Raw genomic sequence first — 19,196 nt, 5'->3', positions numbered from 1 at the left:
AATTTACCCTTGGCTCCAGGCATTCCGAAAATTAGCTTCCCAAAATTTTAAAATGTATTTTTCCACGTAATGATTGTTTTCTTCTTGGTAATGGATTTGTTCGTGGAGTTTGGGTGCATGTGCTTTGATTGATGGAGCAGTAATAGCGAAGAGCTTCAAGAAAACGAGGATATTCAATGCTCTTCTGAAGATCACTGCACGCAAGAATGCAGACTGAATGATAACGAAAACAATGACAATGGCGACGATGCCGAAGACTTATAAGCTGTAGCAAATGGTACAAAAGTGACACTAAATGATGTGAGGTCTAAGAGTAGCAATGGGTAACAATAAGTGTAGGGCGAAATTCAAGATACAGAGACATAAGAAACGAAAGATATTTTATTAGGTATTGTAATGTTAGTATTAGTATATATTCTTATTACAACGTGGGTTTCTTTTAAATAAATAGTATTGTCGTAGTTATATGTAGTTTATCCATGAACACCTTTTATTAGCTGTGTCCTCATTGCAACTTCGTTCTTCGAAAATTAAATTATTCGCATAATTTTTCACTCTCGATTTTCGTACGATAAATTTAGTGAAAAAGGGAGGAAAATACGCAAGTAAATAAGGTATTTTGATTCAGTTATTAAAAAGTTAATAATGATTTTATAAAAATGAAATATTAGAAAAATAATAACAAGATTTCTTTTTAGATACTTACTGTCTAGTAAGTAAATACGTATTTTCATTATGAAAGATGGGAAAAACCTTTTTTCAAATTTTAGTTAACTGAAAATTTTCGAACGAACGAACGAAATTTTGAGCTTTGAATATTCCTTTTCACAGCTATGAGGTCACAGCTAAATAGTCAACCAACTATTTAAACAAGTTAATTGTCACTTTTCCATTGAATTTGCATGTCTTTATACTCGGATTTGAAAATGGAATTGTTAAAAGACTTGCTAAGGCAGAGCGGTAAAGTCTCTGAACATTGGTAGTTCGGTCCGGGTTTCGAATCCAGGACCGAACTTCATGAGCTGGCATTGACTGGCTGCATGAGCGTTTTTGCGGATTTTTCCATATGTAACGTGTATACGAGATAGCTTCCCTTAGAAAGACCTTCACGAAGGCACCACTCCTTAGGCAAATAGCCCTCGAGAGCTTTGCCATATTTAAAATACACTATACGGCAAAGACTGTAAAAATCTCTAAATTCCTCCATTAGGAAATCTTGTACGAAAATACTAAACACCAGCGTCTTCTAATACGGTAAGGCAGTGCAAGAGGTCTTGTTACCTAACATATCTTATTGTTTAAATGGAATTTCATTTATTATTTATAAGGATTAAATATGTTAAATTGCTACATTTTTCTTCCTGGCTTTAGTGACCTGAAGTATAGCTATATCATATTTGCCGCAGGTAGTAGGACGCTTTTATGGCCACATGACGCAGTTTTAATTATTTATAACTTCCATACCAGGGTTCTGAACCGGTGGTACGCAAAAAAACAAAGTTTTTTTAATTATCAAATTCAAAAATTAAAACTCCAACATCCTAATTGAGTTTTTTCTCTAACACTCGTAAATTTATGCGATCTGAGCTTTGTTCCAGAGGGGGTGGTGGTGGTAGTACTTTGTAGTGGTGATACTAAAGGTTTTCAATTTTTGTTTAGATGATACGCGTTAGTCAAAAGGTTGAGAACCGCTGCTCCATACGAATGTTTGAAAGATGATGTACTAGTCTATCATTACCTTTCAGATCGCTGCATGCTATATAATTACTAGCATTGAAGTCCTTAAGTAGCCGAGAAGGAACATTATCTTCGTATTTAGGAAGAGGAAAAAAAATGTATTACGCCCACAAAGCTTTAAATTTTCTTGATCTTTGCTCGCAAATACGCGCAACAGTTATCTGACGGACTGGCGGATAACCAATCAGATATTTCCCTCTTTTGCTCATCTTTCTTTAAATAGGGAAAAAGAGGGATTTTCTTTATTTGCTCGTCCAACGAAATTACTTTAGCGATCATTTTATAAACTCTGTTGATACTTGGTTGTATCAGACGTGAAACTGATCTCTTTCGTTTGTTTTCATGCAGCCTCTTTCACTTGCTTTCTAGAAGCAGAATTTCATAAATTTTATCTAACTAAATTTGTAAGAAGTTTTTCCTTTTTTTTTTGGAATTTTAAAGCAAAATGGCCGAAATTGATTATCGTTACTGTTTTGGTGCTGGTGACCAAAACAATAATGATGCTGTCGTCGAAAAAAGAATGCTGTCTGTTCCCCGTGTCGACACGATGGACGATTTGATCCGGGAACTCCGTTCGGCGTTCGAAACGGACTATGTAAATATAGAAAGGGTTCAAGATTTGATGGCAGCTTATAAATCCAATCCACGGGATTGGATCAAGTTCGCTAAGTTTGATCGGCATAGGTAAGTAAAATAATTAATACAAGGTTTAAAAAATCGTATTGATTTCTGTTGTCTATTAGTTTATTGTCGAGCAAATTTTCTCGAAAATATTATTTCTATATCAGACATTATACTAGTATTAAAGTTTTAGGAAAGGTGTGACTTAAGCAAATTCTTCATCCAAAACTGTTGCAAAAAGTTAGAATTGAAATTATTGTAAGTTAGGCAAAAGTTCATGGTCCTTTTTTTTTACCCCTTCACCGGAAACACCTACATTTATCTCTTGTTAAGATGGAAATCTTCAGAATCGTGCATAATTTTTATAAAGCATAAAAGCGGTGAAATAAAAGATTATATGAAGATTTAAATTTAGAAATAGGTATTATGTAAACCACTCTTATACAAAACTCAATCTTTTCTCGGTAACTGGAACCGAAATTTTAATTATTAATAATTTTTAATATGGAAGATTTAATAATATTTAGTTATATATTCTTCCATATTAAGAATTCTATATAATATTCAATTAATATCTTAGTAAAGGATAATAGTCAATAAAAGAATATGTCTGCGCTGTTCGCGACTATGTTGAATTATAAAAATTTCAGGAGTAATAATTATGCTACTGGAGGGAGTAAAGCATCAGTGTTACCATAATTAAATTCCTTTTAATGTTTTTTGCTTTTTTTATACACAATTTACGAATTTCAGAAACTAAAATCATCATCGTACCAGTAATCTACATTTGCTAATTAGATTTAAGGTTTTGGTGTTTCTTAAATCCAATAAACCTGATTATTCTTCGATTGAATTTACTCACCTTTATTTAATATTGTCAAAGTTAGGCTAGATTTCCTTTTTTATTCAGGCGGACTCTTTAGTAATTCGTTCGGAAAAAGTTTATTACGCAAAGAAAATTTTATTTATCACACAAAAGTATTACCAGTCAAAAATCTAGAAGTTAAACCTCCCATTAATTCCTAATATAATCAATTTAGTCTATTTTTCGAAGAATATTTTATTGTTTAATTTATTCCCAAGATTTTCAATCTATACCGAAGTATAAGAAAATTGGAAAGATACTTCCGCATTTCCATGTTTTATGTATGGTTATACAAAGTATTAAGTAGAAAAAGAGGGTCATGTAGATCATATGAGACAATGTCTCAAGTCAGTGTGTAGAGTCTGTCTCTCTTGTTCCACATAAACTAGAATAGACCCTATAATGGCGAATTCTCGCATAGGCGTGAATAAAAACTACTGACTCATACGAAGGGTAAAAATAACCCTTTATTAATGCAAACTAGTTAACAGAAAGGCACGGACTTCGTGCGTTACAAAGACACCGTCAACTTGTGGTGGGAACTAAAACGTTTAATATAATACAAGTCAAACCTGAAATAAATAGTGCAAGATCGCACTAAGTTACGCCTAAGAGGTGGAATCACGGGAATCTAACCGGCGTGAAACTAATCTGATAAGGCCAAGAGGCTTACTAGCGTGACCGCGAAATAACAACGAAACGTGCGCTTGGCTAGTGAAACACGCTCTGAATAAACTGAGATATTCACACGTTTAAATAAGCACTTCACTTAACATTAAATTTATATCTGGCGAGAGAATGTGAGGGGAAGTTGAGGAGTCTAGAAAAGGTATCAAACTTAAAATAAATTTGTTATACAAAATAAGGAAAACCCGACAAGTGAAGTAACAATAAAAGAACTAAAACAAAAAATCCTTGATGGTGTTTATTTCTTGCATTTTAAAGGTTACAGATGTTTTTAAAAATAATAGTTAAACTGCTAATACTGCTAGTTTTGAACTAGGAAATTCCTTGCGGAAACGTTTGACTGTACAAACATAATCGTAGCTTTCCTGTGTGCATATTAAATATAAGCAAGTTTACCTTAGAAAATTATGCATAAAATCAGATTAACTAACGCACATATCCTTTACCCTGATAATATAAACACGAAGCATTAAATTGAGTTTTCGTATTAAATAAAATAGCGAGAATAATCAAGAAAACCTAAATTTCTATGCCCTGTATCGATGGCAGTCTATCGATGAACTCTGCCGCAATGGTGGAAAGTATATATTGATGTAACCAATTCTTTAGTATATTACCAATTTTATTCTTTTATCAAATATTAAAATTTTTAAAGATTGACGATGAAATGACATTCTGTTCACATCGAAAGAAAGATAACTGGTGCATCTTAAAGTAAGCTTAACAGAATAAGCTAGGCCGAAGGATTTTCACGTGGCACGTTTTAAATAAACTGTTTGAAATGCTGTCAAAAATACTTTAGTTTCTTATTTGACAACTATTCCAAAACGTTAAATATTCAAGGTAGGAAATGAAAATGAATTTAAAAAAATATAATTCTTAAAAAAAAGATATTTTCAGTGAATGCAAATGGAAATGATTTAACTACCCGCCATAAAATCGAATGCGCCAGCGATATCGAAACAGCTGCTCTTTCATACTGATATATTTGATGTGTGGTTTCTGAATAATATTACAGCTTACAGCTTTTCTACCCTTTCTTGAACTTTTCGCAACATGACAATAAACTGCTTCAGAAGCCTCTAAGATGCTGTAAAAGATTTTTCTTTTAAAGGATGTTAATAAAGCTTCCGAAGCAAGGTACTTCCTTTGAAAAACTGATCGAGGGAACTAGAATTTGATAGAGTCGTGAATTTTAATAAAACATTCGCATTCTAGAGGTACATTTCTACATATTAAAAAATCATAAAGTTATATTCTGAAAATATCTTTGTTGCCTACTAGATTTGCACTGTGTGTATACCGCTACTGGTACGCATGAGATATTAGGCAGTAACTTTTATCTTGGGTTGAGTTTCCAAATTTTAGGCTATTTTCTGCATTTTGTCGAACATAAAAATGTTTTGCGTGTGGAGGGACAAATCCGTGATTTTTAACTTTTCTCATTAAATTTTTAATTCCTGTTATGAATATTATATTATTTCTATATTCAAATAATTCTTATGCTGTTTCTCGTTGGTATTTCCTAAAACCTAAACTGAAAATTAATCCTATTCCAAATCCAAATTAAAAGACTGCATTAGCCTACGTTTTACTGGTCGTCTAGAATACCAGGATAAGTCGTTTCCCATAGTTATATAAAATTGCCAGTCGTTGCCTGTGAGTGGTTATCCACATGAGTAACGTGCATATTACTACCGATTCCCTATAGAAAATCAACCACGAAAACATTTCTCCCATTAGGCAGTTAGCCTTTATGTGCTTTCCCGTATTCAAACAATTAACCGACAAAGTTTCGATATTGAATGTTTATTTCAATGAAGAAAATCTGCGTGTAATGCATGAAAATACACTCCAAGTAAATGGTTATCTTGATAATAACTAACGGTCTTCGTTTCCAAGAACGGATACATTTCCAGGAATTCATTAGTTTATAAATGGAACTTTCGGTTAAAAATGTATAATACAATTGTTAATTAGTTGCATTCTAATTATTTGTATTAGTGGTTCATTTCTGGTATCCATCTCGAAATGTTCAGGTAAAATATATGACGACAAAAACTGTTAGTGTAAATCTCAATGTTTACGTTCCTGTATTTAGAATGGCGCCGAAATGGATGAAGTAGTCTCGATTTTAAATATCCTTAATAAATCCAACCACTCTCGATCTATTCAAACCAAAATGCATATATTTAATAATAAAACCTTCACACGTAAACGTTTAGTGATAATTCAGCAATACAGATAAGCTTTAAAATAAGAATTACAACAATTGTAGGTCCAGCTACGTTTTCAGCTACGCTTTCAACAAATCTCAAAGGCGTGCTGCCAACGCAGGGCAACAAAAAGGTGGAAATTGATTCGATAGGCGTGGAAGTGAACACTGAGGTCACCTAAGTTTTGTAAATTTTCACTAGTTACACCCCATGACCGTTCCAAGACTTTGCCTTTCTTTTCGCGCACTATATAGTACTGCTCCATTAACACCGGTGATATGAGAAACTAGTTCAATCCATCCATCACCAAATTACAGCAACCAAAAGTGTCAGCATTCAGTTATTTTTAACCTTTGGGACACTAGTCAGCTCAAATGATAAGTGATACTAAATTGCAGAAATAATGGATGCTACATATAGAACAAATGTTATATTAACGCTAAAAATAGTGGGTCAAAAATGTTTCGAAATTATTAATTGCTATGTTGTGAAAGGGACTATTGCCCAATTGTGTTTTATAATATATATCACATACAAAAAAGTCAGTATCTTTATGAGGAATTGGTAAATTTCAAATTATATCTTGTTCTTATCAAAATTTTCTTTTAGCTTTAGCCTCTATTTTTACTTCGTGTGTACAGAAATAAAAAAAACCCTATGTGTGAATATAAAACTAATTAAAAACTTGTCAGTATGGAGCCATAATTTTTACTATACATTTTTACTGACTTGCATTTTAACAGAAAAGAACTTTTTCACTCTAAAGTGAAATAATTCATTCAAGTCACTAAAATAGTTTATATCGGTGATGGAAATTAGTAGCCTGCAGCTAGGCTGGAAAAATTCATTATTATTAACCGCGGATTTTCAAACAGTTGTATATTGTTATACTACTTTTATTAATCTGAAACCTAGATTAGAAGTAAACACTAATTAGAGCAGCATTTGGACACAAATTCGAAGCTGTCACTGAAAATTGAGTGAAATTCTTTGCGTGATTGCCCATACTGTTTTTAATAATTTGCACTGCATTTTAAGCCTTAAACATTTCTTCCTGAAAAGGGTATTTTTAAAACAGTATGTTGAATTTATTTGTGTAATCTTATTTCTGGTCATGATGTTGCTGTAGTTAAGAAACTGTATAAAATTTAGTTGAAATTACTACCACAATAATCTGGAAATATAATTCGTGTTTATTATTTTAGGTCGTATTTATAAGTATTCATTAACACATCAGTGTAGTACGCTCCAAGACTCTTAACTGACCGTCGAGAATGTAGAAGCTGGTCGCACACATATTTAGTAACTTGCACTAATTTATTCTTGTATTTTTAACACAGTAATCAGTTTCGAAGTTTTAAAACTTGTTTACGGGTTATTACTGAGAGGAATGCTGCAAATATTCATTAATTTACTAGACCATAAAATTTACAGCGAGGAAATAAAAAATCGAATTTCGTAACATATTGATTGTTTTCGTCGCTTTCCTCATGTATAACTAATTCTAGTTTACTTTATAAGAACATCCGCATAGACCGGCATACCACCCCTTAGGCAAATAGCCCTCCAGTGCTTTGCCATAATCAAATAAACCAAACTTTTATTTTACGCTATTCTTTTTTATTTGTTATTTTAATTCGTTCAAAGGGGCTTTGTCCCTGAAGGACTATTGTTTTCGTTTTGAGATTTTGCGTTGGTTCACTATAAATGTCCGTTTCACTTTTCAAACTGTTGCCACCAAATGTTAGAGTCCTGTATTATATTTGAAAAAATCAAATAATGAAAAATTTGCATAATGTTTGTATATTTCTCGCATTGTGGTAAAACAACGTTACATAGAGCCATAGAATTTTGAATGACGTAATCCGCCTACGAATATGGGCATGTGGAAGACCAAATTTGAAGTTTGGAAATTGTTTTATTATCGATTTCCTATTTTGTAAAACTTTAACGAATTTTTGATTAACAAACTCAAAGATTTCAAAGCGATAAATGGCAACGTTGTACAGAAAAAACAATTTTATCTCCAGCGCGTGAGTCTCTGTATCGGAAATTCTAAAGATATGCTCGTTTTAAAACTATTTTGCGATATTGCTCTTGAACTGAAGTTTATGGTCTAAGTGTGAAGAACGTGATATGTAATAAATAAAGGTAACAGACAAAATGTTAAAAAAAACGCCCCTTAGGACGTAATTTAAAATCTGAAACCTTTCAGATGTTTATTATTTTATTTATATTTATTAGTTCAAAGGGGCAATTTGCCCAGAAGTACTGTTAATTTCGTTTTGGCATTTTGCGTCGATTCACGAGAAGCGTTGTTTCATTTTTCAATTGATGCAACCAAATATTATGGCTCTATATTATATTAAAAAAATTAAATAATGAAGAATCTGAATGAATGCACGTATGTTTCTTGTATTGTGATAAAACAACGGTACCTAGAGCCATCAAAATTTGAATAACGTAATCTTCCATAGAATAAGGGCATGTGGAAGTCCTAATTTGAATTTGAAATTTGTTTTATTATCAGTTTCATAATTTTCAACACTTCAAAGTTAAAAAAAAAAAAAAAAAAAAAAAAAACGATTTCAGAGCAATGTCGCAAAATAGGTTTAAAGCTGGAGGTTTTTTTTTTTTTTTTTTTTTTTTTTTTTTTTTTGTAGAACTTTGCTATTGCTGGCTTTAATCAAAAATTCGTTAAACGTTTGCAAAATATGAAATCGATAATGTAAGAAATTCCATGTTGCAAATTTGAGCTTCCACATCCCTATATTCGCTGTAGGATTACGTCATTCAAAAACTTCGATGACTCTATGTACCGTTGATTTATCAAGATGTGAGAAATATACATACATTTATCCAGATTTTTCATATTTAATTTCTTCAGATATAATGCAGGACTTTAACGTTTGGTGGCAATGATTTGAAAAATGATACGCTGTTTATAGATTTCCGACGCAAAATCGCAAAACGAAAACTAGAGTCTTTCAGGGACAAAGCCCCTTTGGACTAAAAACGCCCCTTTGGACGTAATGTAATATCTGAAACCTTTCAGATTTTTAAAAATTTTTTTATTTACATTTATTTTTATTTTATCTATTTACTTTCTTTTTTTATTTTTATTTATTTATTCGTGTGAATTCAATTTAAAACGCAACAGCGGGTGTCTGTTATGTCCTCCTTTAATTTTAAAATGGTAGATTTTATAACACACATATTGCCTCCTATTCTTGTCGATATAGTGAAAATAAATTTACTAAAAATTTGCTTTGTTATGCCCGTGGTGCTTCTCTTTTATGAATTTATCTTTGAAATAATACGAGTTTTTATTGTCGCCAAAGGGCAGGTTTCTGACTTTATTTTATATCCCTGTTGATTGTAGTTGAATATATTGCTGGAAATTCGAAAAACGTGGAGGCAATGTCAACATACCTAAAACTCACACCTTTTTCTTTGGTGATTAAAAAGCTCTGTTAAATTATTTTAAATCTATAACACACTTTTAAACATTTGCAGTTTAGAATTTAGATAACAAATTTCTCATAAAAGTGGAATTAGAAGAGTATTGGCAGAAATTTTCAAAATTCGCTTCTTGATCAGAGGGAAGACACAAGATCAACAGTCTCTGTGCCAGAGTACTATCGGTACAACAGCTCAAAAATAAATTTCAATCGTGTGTGGGTGTCTATATTACTCGTGTACTCTAAAAAAATCAAAATTTTATTAAATTCCTTAATACTTTTTATTATTCTTTCCCTCTTATTATAATATATTTTTTTGTTACTATGCCATTATCTGTTGCATGCCGGGGACGAAGTCCGTGTTGATCCCACGCCGTGTCGACTGTATGCCTGTATCAGTCTTAAGCACTGTTTATGCTACGTGTGTGTCAACTATTTATTTCTGTTGCTCACTATTACACCATTGTTAAATTTTTAATTTTGTCGATCGTGATCTGAAAGCTAGAGTCTGTGTTGCTGTTGTTGCTTAGGTTCACTTGTCTGACGTAATCAAACCAAGCCCACGAAATTCCTCGTGGCAAGGAGCGCAAAATTACGCCTGTCGTTGGCAACAGCTTTGAGCACCCAACAAGTGACAGTGCGGTCTGGCTCAGTTCCGTCTCTAATGTTGATGGAGAGCACTCCGGGGGCGGACGGGTCCGAGGGTCTCTCACCCCTCTTTCCTTTCACCAAACCAAAGAACTTTCAGCTCGCCGCATATGTGGAGTGCCGTTATGCCTCAACGACACTATACATTTACAAATATCCTTCTCCGGGATTCGAACCCGGGCATGGCAGTCAGCAACGCTAACCACTACACCAGTTGGTCGACCTCTAGAGTCTGTTGTAGTATCTATTTTTCACCATTATCAATTCTCCGCCGGTTTGACACTATGGATACAAAGTGCTAATACGTAATCTGTAGTATCTATTCTTCGCATTGCCGATCTTTTAAATGTAAAACATTATAAAAACTTTCTTAATTTCGAACGTATTCATTCCTAGCATTAAATGCATTATTTTTGGCTTTTTACATGCGAACTCACTGCGCTTCGGTCTTATTTTCATAGCTCGAAGGATAACGTCATTTTAAGCAAATCCTTTAAAGAAACAGAGTAATTCAGCATTTTACTTAGTCGGTTGTTTCGTCAGTCCCTTGCGTTGTTAACTGCTTATTTTCAAGACCTGTGTATAAAACTTAATTTGTTGTTTTCATATGATTTTTATAGCCTTCTGAATAATTAATATTACTATAGTTACTCAACTGACATATAGAATAACTATTACATAAAACAGTATTTGGTTTGGTTTGCTTTATTTAATTACGGCAAAGCACACTAGGGCTGTCTGCCTAAGGGGAGGGATGCCTTCGTGGAGGACCTTCTAAGGAAAATTGACTCGTATACATGTGTCACCACAAAAACGTTTTTGGGCGTTTTTGTGGGGAAAACCACAAAAACGCCCATGCAGCCAGCCCGTTGGCAAAATTCGAACGTCGGACCGAACTACCAGTGTTAAGCGACTTTACCGCTCGGCCGCTGGTGGGCCCCATAAAACAGTATAGTAGTGTACATTTGATAAATATAAAATGAACAGATTTGCTAAACTTCTCTTAAACGCTGCAAAATTTTCAGTATGGGTCACCGAAAGGCAATGCTGTTCCTCTATTAACCGTTGTTAACTGTTTCTCAGTAAAAGAAATACATAAACTGTATGTTATATTCACAATAAAGATATAATTGATGATATTTTTATTTTTAAAACCATGATATTTTCAGTTTTCCTGCTAAGTTAATATGTATCCAAGAGTACTACAATTTCTATTTTGAAAATATCTAGACAATAGCATGCTGCCACCTATATGTGTTCCAGAAATGTTAGATACTATACGGAAAAAAGTTTCAGTAATGTGTTCTTTGACTGGAAATATAAAGACTTCACCTTTATTATATTCTTAATAAACCCCCAAAGGAAGAAATTACATGGCTTAACCATGTTATGATTCAGCCCATGTCACCGACGTAAAATTAAAATGCTTATGTTATCCACATATGCAGTAATACGAAACTTCTTAAATTTTAGAATAAAATATAAATTTCATTTTATAAAAAATAAATACATTCGTAAGTTAAAAAAAATAAATACATTCGTAAGTTAAAAAAAATATATAAGACGTGTACTTTGGAGATAAGTAGATGGTTGCATTTAATATTTTGTTGGACAACCGTTAGCTTTCAAGACACAAAGGATCTATCTTTGCATTGAAATTAACTTTTCACATTCATTTGTGGTAACTTTGAGCCACTATGTAAACACAATTGCATTTTCATTTGATTTATGGTTCTGCGAATCCCTTATAAATGTTCTATGCAAGACTGATATCTGATCTTTTTTACGGCTACTCAGTTACATTTGCATTATATTTCCTCCAGTTTGAAATTTATGCCAGGTTTAACATTGTCATTCTGAAACACAAATGTCTCACCCACAAAGAGTTACTTATTATTTGAAGACCAAAAATACTCCAAAATGTTTCTGTTTAAAGTGCCCACTTCGATTATACTAATGAAATTCACTAGAAGAATGCACAGTCTCAGATTGCAAGATGTTTATTAGCAAATGGATATGATTATATATGTATAGCAAATTATACGATCTGTTTAAAACTTTTCTGGTTTTCTCCAATAGCGATCTCGCATTAGCTGCATGATATGTAAAAATATATAAGATCTACATCTCTTAAAACTAGTTGTCAATTATTTTCATTCTAATTCTTATACTTTGGCTCATTCCAAAAATCCATTCATTTGCTTCTAAGATAAAAGCGACTACTTCTCAGACAGCATAATCCATTGCATTTAAACACCTGTTTTCCATTTCCGTAGACATGTTCATTTTATTATTATTCCAGGCTTGCGTCAAATGTTTAGCTGATGCAATATGATTACACCTGTAGACTGTTTTCAGAGCTCTTTAGTCACGGGATTTTAATTTTTCAAGTATTTTAGATTTACTGCCGAGCCGGTGTAATAGTTAGTGATCCTGACTGCCGTAGAGATGGGTTCCGGCTCGAATCCAAGAGAAGGAATGGTTTTAACTGTCCGTCCCTTCATAGCACAATAATTTCAATAATTCAATAATTTCTTCAGAGAAGCCCAAATTACAGATGGTTGATAACTCATCACCACCTGATCTTGATCGACTGGGCGCGATCGATCTTGTGTCTTCCCTCAGTCTCCCTTTATGTTGGACAATGTAAGGAATTAATGCATTCTTCAGTACTTATTCTTCTGGTATTACATCTAGGTTATTACATCCATGGAATGGAATGTGAACATTCGTAGCTCGAATTCCGAGGAGGATTTCCTGCTTCTGTCTAGCTGCCCCTTAAATTGGGATGGATAAGAAACTATGGCATTTACCTGCCCATATGGTAGTGGTATAAGTCGTAAGGCCTTCCAGCTAGTACTGGAAGGTCGATAGCTCAAATCGCGGCGAGGGTACAGCTAAAGTTTCTTGTTTCTTGCTTCGAAAGTAACTTAATGGGTTTGAAAACAAAACCCGCCGAACGGAAAATTTCAGTAGGCTTGAGGAGTTAGGCTACGTAACTAGGTTCCATGAATCTTTTAAGGCCTAGCCTACGCGCAACACAGATTTGAGGACCACTCGTTACGTCTCGGAATAAAAAATTTAGTTTGGAATTAGATCCTTCAAACTGAATTGGAAGTACTAGCTTCTGAAAAGGATATTGTTCTCTGATATTAAAACTGAGAAATGCGAAACCACTCTTTACGTTGTGGAATTCCTCACTTTGTAATTCTAAGTTAATGTTGGAAGTGAAGAATCTAAGAACTGATAAGCGAATAATCGTTTAAGTTCGGTGACAAGAAACAACAAGATAGAAGGGTAACTAACCCTTTATTATTCCAATAAGATTTAACAAAACTCCGCCTGGGAGTGTACAAACAAAGCCCGCACTTGGGCTTGAACTAAAACACTAAGAATTAAACTAAAACTAAGATTAACTAAAGAAATCAAGGTTCAAATCGAGTTGGCCACTTAACTTATTTGACTACGAAGCTTAGCAAATGCCTGAGTACGGCCGAGCGTAATAACAGCTTTCAGAGAGAGAGAGAATGGCCAAAAAGGCAGACGCGCGTAAATCAGAAACTCTGATTCTTTCTCAGTCAGTAAGTAACTTCGTGGTTTAAATACCGCTCCTCCTCATTAAATATTCAGCAAGATTCCAAAACTACGTTCTGGCCGGAATTAGTAAGTTGAAGTTAAGAATTTGACAGGAAAGGAACTTTAACTTAAAATTTAACTGTTAATAAAATTAACATAAACCTTACAACGTGTGTATGAGTCATTGTCCCTTCAAAAGACTTCCAGAGCATCTCTGAGCAATGGCGGTTCGCTCATCTGTGTTTGAAGGGCGAACTGTCAGACTGCGTTTTCGGTTTTCATGATTTTCTGCATGCGTAACGTGAATATGAGCTAATTTTCCTTAGAAAGTCTTCCATGAAGGCATCCTTTCCAGCCAGAGAGCCCTCCCTGACAAGGCCTCCTAATGATCCAATCCCATCTAATCCTATTTTCTGATTAAACTTTGCTTATAAATTGACGAATCGGCTTGATGTCAGAATACGAGCTTCTGAACACAAATTCAAAGTAAATAAAATGCAGAAATGTGCGAGAGTAGTTATTCTGTAATTCATTTCTTCTCAGCTATAATTAAAATGACGCCTCTTTGATATCACGTTTCTAAATTTTTAAGTGCTTTGGTTATTCTAATAGAGAACATTTTAAAGCGTTTATTTTCCCAGACACCTCTGTCCTTTGTAACTTCCAGATGGTATAAAAGCCTTTCTTCCAAATACCCGTGTTTCCTTATTAGTAGGGTAATATTCGTATTGACTTTGATGCTTCAGTCACGGAAACCGTATTTCTTTCTTTCAATTGGCACAGCAGCTGCGCTCTGCTTCGACGAGAAACGCACGTGTCGCTGCTTCACGCAGCAGGGAGACCGCACGTGTCGACAAAGCATCGTAAAAGTGTCCGCTAGAGTCGACGTACACATGAAAATCGATGTGCACCTAATAATTACAGTTTATGTTCATGAAATACTTCGAGTATTAAATGTCGATAAGAGTTTTATTAAATTTCCATGATACTTTTATCATCGTATGGAATAATATAATAGTATAATAAACTTTTTTATGACGGCGCGCACGTTACGTTATCCGTCAAGGGTAGTGATACCTTCGCAGAAATTTTTAAACTTCGTGTTTACATGCATAGTAAGGCTCATGCAGCCAGTGCTCTAACCAGGATTCAAAGTCAGATCCAACTACAGTGTCAGGCAGGTTTATCGCTTAGCGGCTGGTGATCCACTAGTAGAATAACCTTAAATTCTAAACTTCAAATTATAATATAGCATATTATAGTGTTATTTAATCGTTCAACAGATTAAAAGTACCTACTAATGCCGATTGATGACGTTAAAACTTTACTGTTGAAATCATTCTTTACACAAAGTAAAGAGACGAAGTGATCTTAATTTTAAACTCTCTGGTGTTTAATTAAGACACAATAACACGCCGAACAAATACTAATTCAGAAGTCAAACAACAAACATCAGCGTTATATTTTCAAATTTTCACAGGACTAGTTTCGATGGTTTTACCGAACCACCATCTTCAGCTGCAAAAGCGCAAATGAACGAGATAGGATGTAATGATTAGATAAGAAAGCCTGAACAAGAATAAGCAAGTGGCGCCATCTGTTGATGAAACCAGAACTAAAACATAACTTCTTTAAAGGTCGAAGGCAAAGATGGATTGGAATTAGGGTCGTTAACTAGAACAGAAAGATTTTTTTGAATGTAAAATGCCTCTAGAAAATCCAGTTCTCCAATGGAAGATGTTTTTTGAATAATTTTGGCAGCGGAAAAATTGAAAGTGTTCTCTGGTGTTTGTTTCTGCATCTCATTTTCTGAACGAATGATATAAATAAGAAATTATTAAAATATTTAAAAAGCATATTACAATTTTCAAAATAATTTTTTTATTATAATGCTTAGTTAATTTGCGACTTCGTTAATCCACCCCCAATTGAGCTAGAGTTCATTCTATGACTGCAGTATATTACTATATCAACTCATCATTACTATTAAACTTTAATTTTCATTCAGACTATGAAGTACGCACGAACTAGAATTATTAATTTTTGAACTGGCATGAATGCGGTGGTAAAAAAAGAAATGTTTTCATTTCATTAAAGGTAAACAATAACACTTACTGCAAACTGGTTATCAAGAAAATTAGACAAATTACTTTTCAAATGGCATAGTTTGTGACGCTGATAAGCAGCACTTTGTTATTAATATAAAAAGAAAATGAAAATTCATAGGATTCATCGATAGTTAAAAATTTCTAATTCACATCTGTTAAAAATTTTTGAATTTTCTTCGGTCTTCATCAAAGCACTGTAATTTCAGTTTAAAATCGTGAACCATGATCACAAGAAAAGCAAACATATCTAGCCAATAACTCATCTTTTATACGAATCAGCATTTTTAAGGCGGCACCTTGCAATTTTACACTTACAAAAAAGTTTATATGCTCTTTATAGAAATACTGCTATTAATAATGCTATATTAAAATATTAATAATACTGCTATTAATAATGCTATATTAAAATATTAATAATACTGTTATTAATAATATAATAATGCAAAATGCGACTCTTTCTTTGAATTTCCATAATAAACTATGTTCTTATTATACTTTATCAATACTTCGTCACAGTAAAACATCAATTCTTCGTTTAAGCTAGGAACAGTGAGTATTAACTTCGGTTATAGTGCTTTTCACTACTGCGAAATCAGCATAGCATAAAACAGGTTAACATTTGCGGAGGTTATCTTTTGTCTTTGTCGGCGTTACAGCTCCCTGGAGACACAAGCAGTAATAATGCTATAATGTTGTCGAAGACTGTAAAAGCAATTGGACAAATTTGAAAGTAAACGAACAGTAGGGATGAGGGAAGGGGACTGGCTGTACCGAACAGCAGGCCGCCACCTGCACCGTACAGACACGGCTCGGCAAAAGTGCTCACAGCAATGGTTGCTGCAAGGCACTCATTGGCGGAATAAAGGCTGTGGAAGACGAAGGTGCACAAAAGCGATGCAAGACTGGACGATTAGGTGACAGACTCGAGCTGCCCCAACGGTATCGTTATACGCTGTCCATCGTGCTATACTCTGTCATCCGTGGCACCTTTTACGATCTCACAGCCCTTGGCTGAGATAAGACTGAGCTCACAACGTCATTTAAGACGTCTCCATTAACCTCACAACATCGAAGAACTATCTGGAGGGGTGCCCAAACCTATCATTATGGCTACCAGCTCATTGACATTGAATCGTGTTCAGCTATGAATCGCGCTTCAGTCTTAGAGAGCTTTAGCCTTGAAACCATGGCCAGCGGTTCTAATCAGCCTTTGTTTTACAGAGGCACACAGCCATTAACCTTGACGGGATAGCGTGATATGCTATCTCTTACGATAGCAGATCGACCATTGTCACTCTACATACAACTTTAACAGCTCAACGATAACTTGAGGACATTTGGCGGATGCTTGCTTTAGCCTTCTTGGTACGCCATCCTGAATCCATTATATAATAGGCTAACGCTGCACTACATATGGCTTGCATATCTCTGGACTGTCTCCGAGCTTGTAATATTGTTCTTTGGCCAGCGAGATCACCAAACCTTTCGCCAATCTAATGTGTATGGACTATGGTATGCCGCTACATTTGGGCACCACAAAATGTCGCATATCTGGAAAAACAATTGACGAAATCCTGGCAGAATGTATCGCAGGATGAGATAAGAAATCTTTATCGCTTCTTACCTCAACATTTACAAGCATGCATTGCCTGCCACCAGGGGGGTTAAGCAATTATTCATTTGAACATTCAATGTGCATTTTCAATCATTTCATTACCTGAGTATGAGCTTTACGCATATTTAATTCCAATAAAAATAGTAACTTACTTCACGGTTTTTCGTTTTTTTTTTTTTTTTTTTTTTTTTTGCAAAAGAGTGTGTATTGTATAACACCTGTGCTTATGAATACTGTATTCATAATTAATTTTTTTCCGGATGTCATCTAGTTTCAATACATTAAATATTTTTCTTAAAACCTTCCATTTAAATGTGCTGATTTTATTTTCTGTTCAGCCTTCTTACATTTTATTAAAAAGTATAGCGAACTGTATAATTATGTATTATTTTGATTGCATGCCAGCTATGTAACCCCATTAGTTATATTTACTGAGTTTATGCCTTTCTGGTCTTTCGTTGTGTACGCAGTTGATGCGATAAAGATTTATTTGAAATTTATATAATACTGACCTTTAATGATGTAAAAGGTCAGTGTTGCATAAATTCCGTAAGTTCGTTTAGTACTTAGCGCTTTTGATAACTGCGTAACGGCTGATGATAACGATACTGTTACGATATCAATGCACGTGTTGAAAATATCGCGTAACCGACTTATGAAAGCGCGCGTGTTGAGAACTGTCTCGCAACGATGTCAAACGGAGCCTTATTTAATGATAGATAAGTGGCATGCAATTATAAATATTCTTGAGAACATTTCCAGCATATTCTCTAATAAATTTTCCAGGTTCGATAGAGATTGTGAAGTTTATCGTACAGTTGCTTTTTTAATGTATAACGTTTTGTTCCTTCCAGGCTTAGATATTAATAACTTGATTCTGTCTCATACAAATTATTTTTAGACAGAATCTGGTATAGGTTACGACTTCTGTCACCTAATGGACGGAGATCTAATTGTACATTGGACGGAGATCTAATTGTACATTCTTTGAAGCGAAGACTGAGACTCAGCAGTTTCGTGTACCATGTAGAGCTAGCATCTGTAATTGTATTGCTAATATTCGCAGCGTCACCTACAGAATACAACTAGGTAATACACAATTTCCCAAATAAAAGTGGTCCTCGAAAGGTTTTCAAAATTTCGTTAAAACATACTTTAAACAGCGAAGAAATTGTTAGAAACTAGGTCAGACACGATTGAGTGTGAGAGGAACGTCTGTAGAAACGTAAAACTCACCAACTATTTGAGCGAGAGGGTACAAAGGTGCTTAGTGAGCAGATGAAGTGAGAAAAGCAGACATTTTTAGGAATGCGATACGGTGTAGTAATCGGTTGAATACAACCTAATGGAACACGGTAAAGATTCAGGTTGTACTCAAGTAGTTCCCACACATTGAAAGATCTATATCAGAATACTGAAAATGCTATTGCTGCCATCCTTTAGGCAGAGCTGCTACGTGAGTCTCACAGTTTGAAAAATCGAGCACAGCGTTACATCGACGTCAACAGTGGCTATTTCTAGCGTTTTCTAGTACAATTCTCCAATTCATCAGAAAGGGTAAATTTAGCGCCAGAGGTATACTCATTTTCCTGGACTCTTTTATTCTGGCTATCGTGTACAACGACTTGATCTCTAGTCTTGCCGTAATCGTAGGAGGACGAA

At 34.3% G+C, this 19,196-nt stretch overlaps 1 protein-coding gene across 1 annotated transcript in view; it reads left to right on the top strand.

Annotated features, from left to right (window-relative positions):
• Positions 1-2,006: 2,006 nt before the first annotated feature.
• LOC118195079 (cysteine dioxygenase type 1-like) overlaps positions 2,007-19,196 on the top strand; it is a 48,297-nt gene continuing 31,107 nt past the window's right edge. Inside the window, exon 1 of the mRNA XM_035366314.2 lies at positions 2,007-2,421. Within this exon, the coding sequence (XP_035222205.1) occupies positions 2,183-2,421 (239 nt within the window). The 5' untranslated portion in view covers positions 2,007-2,182. The remainder of the gene's footprint in view (positions 2,422-19,196) is intronic.

Source organism: Stegodyphus dumicola, chromosome 5, assembly GCF_044657685.1.
Source record: "Stegodyphus dumicola isolate Sdum_Otavi_A_Nest chromosome 5, ASM4465768v1".
Lineage (NCBI taxonomy): Eukaryota > Metazoa > Arthropoda > Arachnida > Araneae > Eresidae > Stegodyphus > Stegodyphus dumicola.
Note: the sequence above shows the minus strand (reverse complement) of the source record. Positions and strands in the feature narration are given on the sequence as shown.